The following is a 14,962-nucleotide window of genomic DNA, read 5'->3' as shown; positions in this document are numbered from 1 at the left end:
ATCAGGCTAAAATTAAGGTTTTAGAATGGCCCTCCCAAAGTCCTGACTTAAACATGTGGACAATGCTGAAAAAACAAGTCCATGTCAGAAAACCGACACGTTTAGCTGAATTGCACCAATTTTGTCACAAGGAGTGGTCAAAAATTCAAGCAGAAGCTTGTGGATGGCCACCAAAAGCGCCTTATTGCAGTGAAACTTGCCAAGGGACATGTAAGCAAATATTAACATTGCTGTATGTATACTTTTGACCCAGCAGATTTGGTCACATTTTCAGTAGACCCATAATGAATTCATAAAAGAACCAAACTTCATGAATATTTTTTGTGACCAACAAGTATATGCTCCAATCACTCTATCACAAAAAAATAAGAGTTGTAGAAATGATTGGAAACTCAAGACAGCCATGACATTATGTTCTTTACAAGTGTATGTCAACTTTTGACCACGACTGTAAGCTTGCTGTAATGATGTTGTGTTGCTTGGATCAAAAAAGAGATTGTTGAGTTAAGTTTGACTGGTCAGATCCAGTCTGACTATATCAGACTAAGATTGATCAGATCTGGGGCGGTATAGCTCAGTTGGTAGAGCAGCCGTGCCAGCAACTTGAGGGTTGCAGGTTCGATCCCTGCTCCCGCCATCCTAATCACTGCTGTTGTGTCCTTGGGCAAGACACTTTACCCACCTGCTCCCAGTGCCACCCACACTGGTTTAAATGTAACTTAGATATTGGGTTTCACTATGTAAAGCGCTTTGAGTCACTTGAGAAAAAGCGCTATATAAATATAATTCACTTCACAATTCACACTAATCAGAAATGAAATGAAATAAAGACACAAGTCGTGTAGTTTCCTTATTAACAAGTACACAAGTGTAGTATTTCATTTTATTTATATATGCAAGCAAATTTATGTCTTTACAAATAAAAAAAAGCCACTGTCTGCCCAAGCTCTTGGCACAGATATGTACAAAATAGGGGAGTGAATCGAACAAAGCTACGAAGCAACCAGAGTGGAGTACAAAAATCTACGATGGAGACAAAAAAACACATCTCCCTACGTCCAAAATGTCCGACCTGATTATGTGTAGATAGGGGAAGGTTGCAGACTCAGCTTGTCTATCTACTGTCCAGCTCATGATGGACAAGAGCTCAATTTATCCAGGCACCGATTTTTCATCCTTGATTCAGAGCCGACCTTTTAGAGCCGCACATCAGGAATTCTGTTTAAGGTTTTTTTTTTGTTTTTTTTGGAAGCTTTGCTTCATGCTGAAATCCCACACAACACAAAGCAGGATGGAGGAAGAGTGTGAGTCCAGTTCAGCAGTGGACAGACAAGAAGGACGTGGGATTATCATTTGTGTCGATACACACATAGTTTTTTTGTTGTTGTTTTGTTTTTTAACAAGAAGTTGTGGATAGAACAGGAAAAGTCAAACAAACAAGACGCAAACAGCTCACATCCTCTTCTACAGTTCAATAATCTCATTATTGTGTTGTTTCTTTACGCCATCTTGTTGCCAGCCTAAGTATGGGTGTAACGCTACATTTCTAATTTCATTTCGATGTGCAGAAAGTTCGGTTCAGAGACGTACGGTTTTCCTGAAAACGTGTGGAACGGGAAGTGTTTGTCGCGCCATGAGTTTACTCGTTAACACTTTTTGGCTAGCAGTCGTGTCAATGAGGAGCGTCCTCTGTACTAATTGGCCGGAATTCTCGGTAGAACGCACACGAAAAAAAATCGATAAGACGAAAGTAGTGTGCCGCCGTTGTTCAGTAGAGATGAGGAACGAAGCTACAAGCTAAGCTAACCTCGGAAGTTGTACGTCGGAAATGTGGACGACGTCTCAGTTACTGGCGTTCCTTTTACGAGGTCGGAACTCAAGATGGCCACATCCACGAAAGCCATTCTATAAACAACTTCTGAACAAATATGTGCTCCTTCTGCAAACTTCAATCACAGTGGATGGAAACAATTCAGAGATGCCATTGATTGCAATGTACATGCATATACCAAACGGAAAAAAAAAGGTAATTCAAACAACAATAACATTACTATATATAAATATAAGTCCAACAATACATCGTATGTGGCTGACTAGTGCGATAGAAATGGTCGGAAGTAAAAATGACGGATTTTACGAAAGCTTCTATTATTGATTACACTCAGAGAAGCCCTCTTTGAAAGCCAAGTTTGGCAAGAAATCCGACCTCGGGGGTCACTCCAGTTGAAATTTCCGACTTGGAACTTGGAATTCCGACTCCCCAGTACCAATGGAACACACCATTAAAACTGCAGTAAGATGGCGGCGTATACGTTACACCCCTACCGACTACTATTTTTTTTTACTTTAGCTTATTTCGATACTCCATCTCCCGCTTATCCGAGATCGAGTCGCGGGGCAGCAACCTAAGCAGGTAAACCCAGGCTTCCCTCTCTCTAGCCACTTCGTCCAGCTCCTGCCGGGAGATCCAGAGGCGTTCCCAGGCCAGCCGGGAGACATAGTCTCCCCAACGTGTCCTGGGTCTTCCCCGTGGCCTCCTACCAGTTGGACGTGCCCATGACACCTCCTTAGGGAGGCGTTTGGGTGGCATTCTGACCAGATGCCCGAACCACCTCATCTGGCTCCTCTCGATGTGGAGGAGCAGCGGCTTTCCTTTGAGCTCCTCCCGGATGACAGAGCTTCTCACCCTATCTCTAAGAAAGGAAACTCATTTTGGCCGCTTGTACCCGTGATCTTGTCTTTTCGGTCATAACCCAAAGCTCATGACCATAGGTGAGGATGGGAACGTAGATCGACCGGTAAATTGAGAGCTTTGCCTTCCGGCTCAGCTCCTTCTTCACCACAACGGTTCGATACAGCGTTCGCATTACTGAAAAAGCCGTACCGATCCGCCTGTCGATCTCACGATCCACTCTTCCCTCACTCGTGAATAAGACTCCGAGGTACTTGAATTCCTCCACTTGGGGCAAGGTAACCTCCCCAACCCGGAGATGGCACTCCACCCTTTTCAAACAAAAATTGAGCTTTTTGGCCACAATACCGAGCAACATGTTTGGAGGAGAAAAGGTGAGGCCTTTAAACCCAGGAACACCAATTCCTACAGTCAAGCATGGTGGTGGTAATATTATGCTCTGGGCCTGTTTTGCTGCCAATGGAACTGGTGCTTTACAGAGAGTAAATGGGACAATGAAAAAGGAGGATTACCTCCAAATTCTTCAGGACAACCTAAAATCATCAGCCCGGAGGTTGGGTCTTGGGCGCAGTTGGGTGTTCCAACAGGACAATGACCCCAAACACACGTCAAAAGTGGTAAAGGAATGGCTAAATCAGGCTAGAATTAAGGTTTTAGGACGGCCTTCCCAAAGTCCTGACTTAAACGTGTGGACAACGGACTCGGACTTGGAGGTGCTGATACCACTGTCATCTAATATCCTTTTTACGAGCTGCAGTTGTGTATTTGTCGCTTTGACCTTGTGCTTGTTCGCTAGGTAAACGCGTCGTCCCAAGGACAGGAAGACGACACGATTCATGAGTTGCAGTGTCAAGGATGTGAGCTGATTGGTGAGTAACGGGCGTCCAGAGCAATACATTACATCACAGCTGCAGATCTGTAAAAAACAACCGATAAATAACACCATGGATCATACCACGTACGACTTGCATTGTTTTGCCATGCACTTGTATGCCAAAAATGTAAGGTTAGGATTACTATTTATTTATATTTTGGTCCAACTGGTACAATATATTGCTCTGGTGGTAGACAACGAAACAGGCTAGCGAGCTTAGCAACACCATTAGCAACAGCGACTGCAATACTGCGAGCTAAAGAATGAAAAAAAAAGAAAAAAAAAAAAGAGCAGAACAGCGCCAGTGGAATGTTTTTTTTTTGTTTTTTTTTCCAATACTGTTTCATCGTTAAAATTATGACCACTTGAATGCATAACCATGCCACAAACAACAACTAGATTCACTGTCTTTTTTTTTTTTTTTTTTTTCTTTTTAAACCTAAGAATAAGATTTTTCTTTCATTTGAATGAACAGATTTTTCATCTTTGTTATTTCTTCAGGTTATATAACCAGTGCTGCAAGACTATACACGGGTCCCCGCCGAGGGGGACGTCAATGCACTTACACACACCAAGAATAAGAGATAGAGAGCTCACAATGGCCAATAAGTGCACAAAAACAACTCTTTTTTTTTTTTTTTTATCTGAGGTTAAAAACACTGACAAGACATCCATTGTCAGGCAATGAAATGAAAGAATATCGTTACTGTAAAACTAGACCCTTAAAAATACTGACTGAACCTGAACACACCATCAGTCCTCTCTTTGTTTACAAGCGTTTACACACACACACGGTAGTACACTTCCTATGTATCCAATGTTGAATCTGGGAAAAAACTTTTTATTTAAGGTTGAATTGGCTCACTTTTAGACATCTTGCACCCAATTTACTGCAATTTGCATGAACATTTACAATCCATAAGGATTCTGTGTAATTTATCTGGTAAACTTTAGTACTATTTTGTTTGTGTATGTGTGTAAAGGCAGTTTGGATGTTGATTCTGAATCAAATCCTATCAGGAATCATCTTCTCTCTCTCTCTCTCGGCTTTTTCACATTTATGTACTGTATAGCTTTATACACAATAAACAGCATAATACTGCTGAGGAAAAAAAACACATTTTTTTGTATTTAAATGACTTCACATTATTTTAAAAATGAAAGGAATAAAAGTTGTTAGTAAAATAGTGAAATGTTTGGTGATCAGTAAAAGAGTTATGGCTCAGAGGGATGGCAATGATCGGCTTGTTGTGTGTGTGTGTGTATGTGTGTGTGTTTGTGTGTGTGTGAATATTCTTGCTTGTTGTCTCGTCAGAAAGTCATTAATCCCGCTAGCCATTTACACATACCTGTAAAAATTTGCATTAGAAATTAGGGGAATTTTTCCAAAACGAGGGCCATTTTTTTTTTGCAAAATAAAATACAATTTGTAGAAAATAAGGTCAAACTTGGGAACTTCTGCTATTTTCTGCCTTAATGACTACCGATGCGCTTCACCATCTGTGCTGGATTTTTTCGGAATAAAGTTAACACAGTACAGTATGTGTGTAAACAAGTGGGCACCATGAGGAGGAACGAGGGGCAAAAAAACCCCCCCAAAAAAACCAATAGTTGTGGCTCCCTGCTTGTTTTTCATTGGCTGGTGGCATCTTAATATAAACTTACAATTAAACATTGGTTTTAAAAATTTGAACGCAGCAAAAAGGAGTAATGTAACGATAGTCGAGTTGATACCTTTAATACCAATAATAATACTTGTCTGTTTTCTATTGAATTTATTTGCATATCTATATTGGTTTAGCTTGTTTTGAACATACCAAATTAAAAATATTGATATTGCACTATTATTGTTGCTGTCAAATGATTTATTTAAAAAAAAAACACTTTTCAATGTTGATTGATCGCAATTAATCGCAGTTTCCACAAAAGCGTTGTGCTAGTAGCGTTCTCAATCATCTGTTCATTTCAGGTGATATTGTAAACTTGTTAAGATTCAATAAGAAAATCCATCGCTACAATTTATGCAAATTAGCTTGCATATTATTTTTTCTTTCAAGTAATTATAGGCTAAATGAGCATTTGTGGTCAAAATCAATTGCGCTGCGTTTATACATGATTAATGCAATAATTTTGTGATTAATCAAATACTTTACAGTGTTAACTTTGACAGCCCTAATCATTACATTTCCCACCTTTCATAGAACGTATAACTTACGCAATTTACCTTGCATATTATGTTTTTTTTCAGGTAACACAAGATAGCATTTGTGGTCAAAATACATTGCGCGATCAATCTGGGTTCATACTTGATTCATGCGATCATTTTTTGTGATTAATCACATACATTAGTGCGTTACATTTCCGAGCCCTGATCATTACATTTGCCACCTTTCATCGAACATATTAGCGAGGTTCTTCGACACCCCTGCATTAATTAGTTCAAGCATCTCTACTGGCAGATAGAGATTTACCTTCCCTTGTTATCATTTTTACATATTATTATTAGTGATGGGTAAATGACGCCTTAGTGCAGGGGTAGGGAACCTATGGCTCTATAGCCAGATGTGGCTCTTTTGATGACTGCATCTGGCTCTCAGATAAATCCTAGCTGACATTGCTTAACACGATAAGTAGTGAATAATTCCGCTGGTAAGTACAGTGTTAAAAATAACCACGTATCAACCAGACTACAAAGCCATCAGCAAAACCATGCAGCACCAGAAGTCGCATTAATGGTAAGAAGTATTTTATTTATTATTGGTTAGCTTCACAATAACACTGTTATTAAAAATAATAAGAAACTTATTATACTCTAAAAATGTTGGTCTAACTTAAAAATGCACGTATTTAGTTGTATTCAGTGTTAACATTTTTTATACGGCTCTTACGGAAATACATTTTAAAATATTTGGCTTTCATGGCTCTCTCAGCCAAAAAGGTTCCCGACCCCTGCCTTAGTGAGTATGTGGCACACTCACTGGCTGTATTGACACGGCATTGTTACTTTTTCGTAATAGTGCCATCTGCTGGATTAAAAAGTCACTACATTTGGCATGCAAATAAAATGAATATTTATTAGCAAATATAATTGTTTTTTAAACTAATAGATGTGTAGAAAACTAATATGAAACTAAAAGTATTACATAGGAAAAGAACATTTACCTATTTTGGCGCTATTATATTAATTTTAATTAATTTTCTTTTTCGTAGTTCCATTCAGATTGATGATGGCGACGAAAAGCGGCGTCAAAAGTGGCACTCTTTCTTTAGGTGAATAACACACACAACAATGTGTTGATGCTTCAGTATAGTTGGACCCATCACTAATTATCATATTAAGCAAGCCTTGGGAAACATTTCTTATTTAGATCTTAATTCATAAGAGGGGAATGCATGTCAATATTCAAACATAAGTCAAACTTGTAGTGAAACACTACAAAATAGTAGAATAAACAACAATTATAAGTCAGTTCACAGCTATCTCCTCTCACTATTGTGTTTTCCAGTGAGGAATTGACTACACCTCGTGACAAAAGAGACATTTTGGTTAAAATCTTAGAATCAAACTCCCGCAATGATTGGTGTTTACGCACAAAACATGTGTGTGTGTGTGTTTGTGTATTTGTGTGTGCAGAATCACATGAAACTGTGAAAGTGATAACGATCCCCTACGCCCCCAAAAACCCCCAACCCCCCGAGATACGTGCAATCTCCACGTAGCCCCGATGCCAAAAATGACACGATAACAATGCTGGTAAAAACGGTGGCAAAAATTGCAAAAAAGTGAGGAAAAAAACGACAATTTATGACAATGACATGACGTCGAAAAAGATTTTGTGCTGCTAAGATGTGCTGTTTCTGTGGACCGACCAATAGTTTGTACAAAGATCAGCAGAGAGGGAGAACGAGAAGCCCAATTGCACGCTTGTTTTTGAAATACACTTACTGGAAGTGCTATTGTAGTCTGAGTCCAACAAGTTCGGAATATTCAAACTTGTCAAACTTGTTCTTACGTGTCTCATCCATCAACAATTTCAACCTGCCTAATTGAGTGCATTTTGTTGAAAATCAAAATGGCAGTTGTGATACATCCAGGAAAAAATTCATGAAATTGGGCTCCGGAAGAGAGTTGGGGAAAAAAGGGGTTGAGGAGAGTCCAGGAGTTAGCCGAGCTATACCCACTTGGACTTCAAACTTCCCGCGGACCTTATTCCTCTGCGATATAGCACTCATCAACATGTGGTGAAACGACATAGCACAGCATAACACCACCGCACGACACTGACCACCCATCCAAATACAGTATGTGTAAGTGTACTGTACTGTACGTGTGCTTGATGCAGGGGGTTACAAGTCACCCACCCCCCAGTGAAAAGGTCAACATCGACACTGCGGTCTTCCATGTCTCAGGCTGATTGTTGCTTCAATGTTGACTTTTTGGGAATAGTCAATATTTGCTTTAATATTGACATTTGTGTTCAACACACAACTCTGTTTAATTACTTTAGAATTAACCCAACAATTTGATGACCAACAACATTATTGGATCATAACCCTTCTATACAGTTGTACCTCAACTTAAAGGCCTACTGAAACCCACTACTACCGACCACGCAGTCTGATAGTTTATATATCAATGATGAAATCTTAACATTGCAACACATGCCAATACGGCCGGGTTAGCTTACTAAAGTGCAATTTTAAATTTTGCGCAAAACATCCTGCTGAAAACGTCTCGGTATGATGACGTCAGCGCGTGACGTCACGGATTGTAGAGGACATTTTGGGACAGCATGGTGGCCAGCTATTAAGTCGTCTGTTTTCATCGCAAAATTGCACAGTATTCTGGACATCTGTGTTGGTGAATCTTTTGCAATTTGTTCAATGAACAATGGAGACAGCAAAGAAGAAAGCTGTAGGTGGGAAGCGGTGTATTGCGGCCGACTGCAGCAACACAAACACAGCCGGTGTTTCATTGTTTACATTCCCGGAAGATGACAATCAAGCTTTACCATTGGCCTGTGGAGAACTGGGACAACAGAGACTCTTACCAGGAGGACTTTGAGTTGGGTGCGCAGACGCGTTACCATGAGTACGCATGCAGCTGTGGCTTCCAAACATTTGATCGCTTGCCCGTACGTGTGTGCCGCTATGTGCATGTCACGTACGTAACTTTGGGGACTTTGGGGAAATATATGTGCTGTATGAACTTTGGGGAGGTGAACGGTACTTTGGGCTGTGGGATTGAGTGTGTTGTGCAGGTGTTTGAGATGTATTGGCGGGTTGTATGGACGGGTGGGGGGAGATGTTTGTTATGCGGGATTAATTTGTGGCATATTAAATATAAGCCTGGTTGTGTTGTGGCTAATAGAGTATATATATGTCTTGTGTTTATTTACTGTTTTAGTCATTCCCAGCTGAATATCAGGTCCCACCCGCCTCTCACAGCATCTTCCCTATCTGAATCGCTCCCACTGCCCTCTAGTCCTTCACTCTCACTTTCCTCATCCACGAATCTTTCATCCTCGCTCAAATTAATGGGGGAATCGTCGCTTTCTCGGTCCGAATCGCTCTCGCTGCTGGTGGCCATGATTGTAAACAATGAGGATGTGAGGAGCTCCACAACCTGTGACGTCACGCGCATGTCGTCTGCTACTTCCGGTAGAGGCAAGGCTTTTTTATCAGCGGCCAAAAGTTGCGAACTTTATCGTCGATGTTCTCTACTAAATCCTTTCAGCAAAAATATGGCAATATCGCGAAATGATCAAGTATGACACATAGAATGGACCTGCTATCCCCGTTTATATAAGAAAATCGCATTTCAGTAGGCCTTTAAGATTGCTGTTTCCGGGCTAAAACTCGAGTTTTACCCGTAAAATCAGACCGTTTTACTTGCTAGCATTGGCTTATAGCGAGGGATCAACATAACTTTGTTTTTCTAACCAGGGGAAGAAAGGAAGTGTGTGAACTACAGAATGAGTCTAACACCAGGCAATGACGTTTGAATGATAGCTCAACGGCGGACGTCTATCCATGAAAACATTGTTGCAGATGGTGTGTTTGACCAAACTGGAAGGAGATACTGTAGAAGCCGCGGTCCCCTCCAAGGTTTCTCATTGTTCTCCCTTTGGGTTGAGTTTTTTCTTGCCCTGATGTGGGCAAGAAATGTTGTAGCTTGTGCAGCCCTTTGAGACACTCGTGATTTAGGGCTATATAAGTAAACATTGATTGATTGATTGACCACCCCCGAACTGTGAACCATCACTGTAGACACTTTTGATCACTAAAGATACTTTAACTGCTGCTGTGACCCAAGGTCACCTCCATATTTATACTGTTGACTGTCAATCAGAATGTGCAATAATGTTATGTTACTTTCTGTACCTTGTATATACATTTGTATTTGTATTTTTTATTTTAGCTAAATACCGTGTGACTTGTTGAAGGGTGGACTAGCAAAGTAAGATTTTCATTGTACGGCAAACTGTCTGTTTAACTGTGCATATGACAATAAACAATCTTGAATCTTGATGAAGTCCACTCGTCAAGGTAAATAATGTGCATTATTGTTACATTACTTCATAAAACTACTGTAGTCGTTAGTAGTACATTCTATTGTATTGATTTGATACAATATTTATTTTCTGAAAGTCTCTTTTTAAAAAGCACGTTCAAAATGCACTGTTGACTTCCGTGGCCTAGTGGTTAGAGTGTCCGCCCTCAGATCGATAGGTCAGGAGTTCAAACCCCGGCCGAGTCATACCGAAGGCTATAAAAACGGGACCCATTACCTCCCTGCTTGGAACTCTGCATCAAGGGTGGGAATTGGCGGTTAAATCACCAAAATTGATCCCCGAGCTTGGCCACCGCTGCTGCTCACTGCTCCCCTCACCTCCCAGGGGGTGGGACAAGGAGATGGGTCAAATGTAGAGGATAATTCAACCACACCAGTGGTACTTTAACTTTAACTTGATTTCAGAGACAAGTGTTTCGAGTTGAGAGCTACGCCACAGAACCAATTAAGCTTGTAAGTTGAGGTACTCCTGTGCTTGTTTCCCAATGACTTTTTAAAAGTTACATATTAGAAAAAGTAGGTATGATCTTTTAAAAAAAAAAAAAACAACAGTCGTTGGGACATTTCTTTGGAATCTTTGACTTTTTTTTTTGGTATTTCTTTTCATTTTGATTTGGATGGATGGGTCTCTACTTCGAGACTTGCTAGTGTTGCACATCCAGCTACTGCATTCTCAAAAAAAGGACTTTTGGCCCCCTAATACTTCACCTTCCTGATGGACTGAAGGAATGATGGGTAAATATCTGTCAAATTTAAGATTAGTACTATTCCCAGTAAAGAAAACAAACAAACAAAAAATGGCATGTCAGCACAGACCACTTCAGCAAAAGATCAGCTGGGGACAAAGGAGGACTTCAGTGTCTTTCAACCCTTTTCAGTTGACTGATGTGTATATTTCTGCTATCCTTGTATGCATGTTGTGTGTGTGTCTCGGACCATCGTGTGTGTGCGTGTGTGTGTGTGTGTGTGTGTGTCTCGGGTAAACGTGTGTATGGTGTTTATGTGTAGGCATTGAGGCGTTCTTTGGAGCGTGTAGAATGGATGTCATGCAGCTCCTGCTCCTCCTTCGACTTGATATCTTCATATTTCTGCATCCGACTGGCATCCTTCAGGTAGCCCCAGTTAGCAGCTAACGCCATCAGGAAGTGAACCTAACGGGGGGAAAAACAATTTTAATTAGCATTTTGTCTTTGTCGTGCAGTTTATTCTCTTCAACAAATCTTAAAGTTTGACCAACGAATCAGTTCCTAAAGGATTTTGCAAGATTTTTTTTTGTGATTGCTGCGACCTAACGTGTCTGAATTTGCGACAGCTCGTTAAGAAAGCTGTGGCAAAAGTTGTTTTTTAAGGACTAGAATAAAAATGTATTTAAAAAAATAAGAAGATGACTTAATAATGCAATGCTCACTGACTACTCTTATGTACATTGATTGATTGATTGATTGATTGAAACTTTTATTAGTAGATTGCACAGTTCAGTACATATTCCATACAATTGACCACTCAATGGTAACACCCCAATAAGTTTTTCAACTTTTTTAAAGGGGAACATTATCACCAGACCTATGTAAGCGTCAATATATACCTTGATGTTGCAGAAAAAAGACCATATATTTTTTTAACCGATTTCCGAACTCTAAATGGGTGAATTTTGGCGAATTAAACGCCTTTCTATTATTCGCTCTCGGAGCGGTGACGTCACAACGTGACGTCACATCGGGAAGCAATCCGTGTTGTAACTTTTGCGTTATATAGTTCATGTGTGATGATCATTTGATTTCATTGCTGATAAATTGATCTATTATTATTTACAGCTAAAAAGAGTTAAAAGGGAATTGATTTGATTTATACATGTATTTGATATTGATTATTTGAGAAACACTGACACTGAATTGAGTTGTTTTCTACTCAATAGCCGAACAAAGGGTTAACTACAAAACTGCATGTTCCACAATGCATTGCGGCAAAACCGGATGTTAGAAAGGACCGGGAGCAGGTGCATTGTGGTTGTTGAGATTGAGGATTACGAGCCCACGGGTGATGAATGAATGACAGATAACAAGATATAAGGATCGTTTTGTACCGTTTTGTATGCCATTTTTTTCTTATATAAAGTACAACTTTATTACACATTTTTGACGTCCTGTCCAATACTTTGATCGTAGTTAATCTACATTTTTTGGTGCCGAAACCCGGGAAAAGATGAGCGAGGGAGAAGCAAAAGCCGCTGCTCAGATGACAGAAGAGGAACGTAGGACCGAAATGGAAAGAATGAGAAGAAAACGGGGTGCAATCAGAGGTACTACGACACGTCTTTTGAACCAGATAGACGGAGAAATGACCAAGCCAGATCCGGACATTGATCATTTGAGTACTTTATTGGACATGTTGTCCGCGAAGGAGGACAGTCTATTTGAGTTGGACAATGGAATTGAACTGCTCACGGCGTTGGATGACTTGGAACACGAGATTGAAAATACGGAGGACTACAAACAACGTGTCATCTTGTATAAGAGCCGCGCGCAGCGCATGAAGAAAAAAAGAGGATGAAAAACAGCAGCAACAAGCATCACCGCAGCAGAGGGTGAGCGACGCTAACTCGGCCAACTCATTAGCATACAGACAGTCTGTAAAGCTACCGAAATTGATTATTGATAAATACAATGGCGATGTCAGTAGATGGCAGGAGTTTTGGAGCCAGTATGAGACTGCTATTCACACGAATGATGCATTGTGCAAACGTGAGAAGTTTACCTACCTGAAAACGTACCTAACAGGAACAGCTGCAAAGGCAGTAGCAGGACTTATGCTCACAGATGCTAATTATGACAGTGCTATCACATTATTGAAAAGCAGATTTGGAAGGAAAGATCTGGTGATCAGTGCTCACATGTCAAAGCTGCTGAATCTAACTCCTGTGAAGAAATCCTCTGATGTGCATGCATTAAGGCAGCTATATGATGAATGTGAAATTCAAATTAGGAGCTTGGAGTCACTGGGTGTAGTGTCAGACACTTATGGAAGCCTACTGTGCCCAATTTTAATGAAGATGATTCCAGATGACATAGCTCTTGAATATAGCCGTCAGAGGGGAGATGATGATGAATGGAAGGTTGATGAAATAGTCAAATTCCTACAGAAGGAGGTTCAGAGCAGGGAAAGAGCACTGCAAATGACAACATCATACACCCAGAAAGAACACAAACCAGAAAGTAAGCCATGGAAGCAGTTATGCTCATCCAATGGCACAATATGAACAGACCCAGCATGCAATCTGCTGCTGCACTGCATACAGTCAGCCAGAAGACACATAACTGTATATTCTGTGACAGTGCAGAACACAAATCTGAGCATTGCCCTAATAACAGCATTCCTCAACGCAAAGAAAAGATCAAGAAAATGGGAAGATGTTTCGTGTGTCTGGGACAGAAACACATTGCAAAAACATGCAAAATGAAGGATGCATCATGTGAAAAATGTGGAAGGAGGCATCACATTGCTGTGTGCACCGGTGAGAAAAGTGAGGTGCAGCCCCCCAATGTTAAAGAAGAGGCTGTTGTTTCCTCAGTCATTCCTCACTCAGCGAAGATTAAACAAGATGGACAGAACACTGTGCTGCTACAAACCGCTAAGGCATGGGTAGGAGGCCCATTAGGCAGAAAATTGGCTCGCTGTTTACTCGATGAAGGGAGTCAGAGAAGCTTCATCCATGAAAACCTTGTGAAGAGCCTGAACTTACCAGTAATAAGACAAGAGACACTCACTCTTCACACGTTTGGCTCCTCTGTAGCCACAATGTCACAACGCAACACAGCGAAAGTCATATTGGAGAATGTCTGGGACAACCAGCAAAGAATTGAAATTGAGGCCTTAGAAACACCTCAGGTGTGCTCAGCTGTGATGAAAGTTCCCGGTGACCAGATTCAACATGAGCTTAAGAAAAAGGGACTACAACTAGCAGACTTCCCAGATCATGATGATGATCCTGAGCTATCTGTTCTGATAGGAGCAGACTACTATTGGCAAATTGTCTCAGGAAGAGTGGAGCGACTGACAGAGACATTAGTTGCACTGGAGAGCACATTTGGATGGTCTGTGCAGGGACCAGTGTGCATGTCAAGTGTCGCTGAGGCAACCTGCATGTTCATTCCACGTGAAGAGGACACACTTGTCTCCAAGCAACTAAGTGCATTCTGGGAAATTGAGTCTCTGGGCATCACAAGTGAAAACACACAGAACCCAGCAGAAGAAATGGCTATGCAGATGTTTGAGAAAACAACAACTTTCAAAGATGGACGATATCACGTGGAGTTGCCATGGAAACCAGACAAAGCAGTGCTCCAAGACAACTACAGAGTTGCTAAAAAACGATTTGAAGGTCTGAAGAAAAGACTGAAGAAGGATGTTACATTCTACAGCAGATATAATGAAGTAGTGGAGGACTATTTACAGCAGAACATTGCAGAGGATGTGCCAAAAGACAACGCAAGTACAGACAACGTGAAATACTACTTACCTCACCACGCAGTACTCAGAGAAGACAAAGTGACCACGAAGCTGAGAGTGGTGTTTGATGCGTCGTCTCATGAAGATGGCAGTCCATCCCTCAATGACTGTCTGCTCACAGGACCAAACCTGAATCCAGATCTCCTCAGTGTCCTCATTAAATTCAGAAAAAATGAAATCGCATTTATGTCAGACATAAAAAAGGCTTTCTTGCAGATCTCCATAGTGGAGAAAGACAGAGACGCAGTGAGATTTCTGTGGCTCACAGGCCCACCAAGCGGAGAAGAGGATGGAGAGCTGCGTGTGCTACGGATGA

The 14,962-nt window shown here is 40.9% G+C and overlaps 1 protein-coding gene across 2 annotated transcripts in view; it reads right to left on the bottom strand.

Moving 5' to 3' along the window:
- Positions 1-845: 845 nt before the first annotated feature.
- gpm6ab (glycoprotein M6Ab) overlaps positions 846-14,962 on the bottom strand; it is a 75,832-nt gene continuing 61,715 nt past the window's right edge. For both annotated transcript variants that reach the window (XM_061988356.2, XM_061988357.2), the window contains exon 7: positions 846-11,291. In XM_061988356.2, the coding sequence (XP_061844340.1) occupies positions 11,139-11,291 (153 nt within the window). In that variant the 3' untranslated portion in view covers positions 846-11,138. The remainder of the gene's footprint in view (positions 11,292-14,962) is intronic.

The sequence above is a fragment of the Nerophis lumbriciformis genome, linkage group LG27 (assembly GCF_033978685.3).
Source record: "Nerophis lumbriciformis linkage group LG27, RoL_Nlum_v2.1, whole genome shotgun sequence".
Classification (NCBI taxonomy): Eukaryota; Metazoa; Chordata; class Actinopteri; order Syngnathiformes; family Syngnathidae; genus Nerophis; species Nerophis lumbriciformis.
This window is presented reverse-complemented; position numbering and strand designations above follow the sequence as displayed.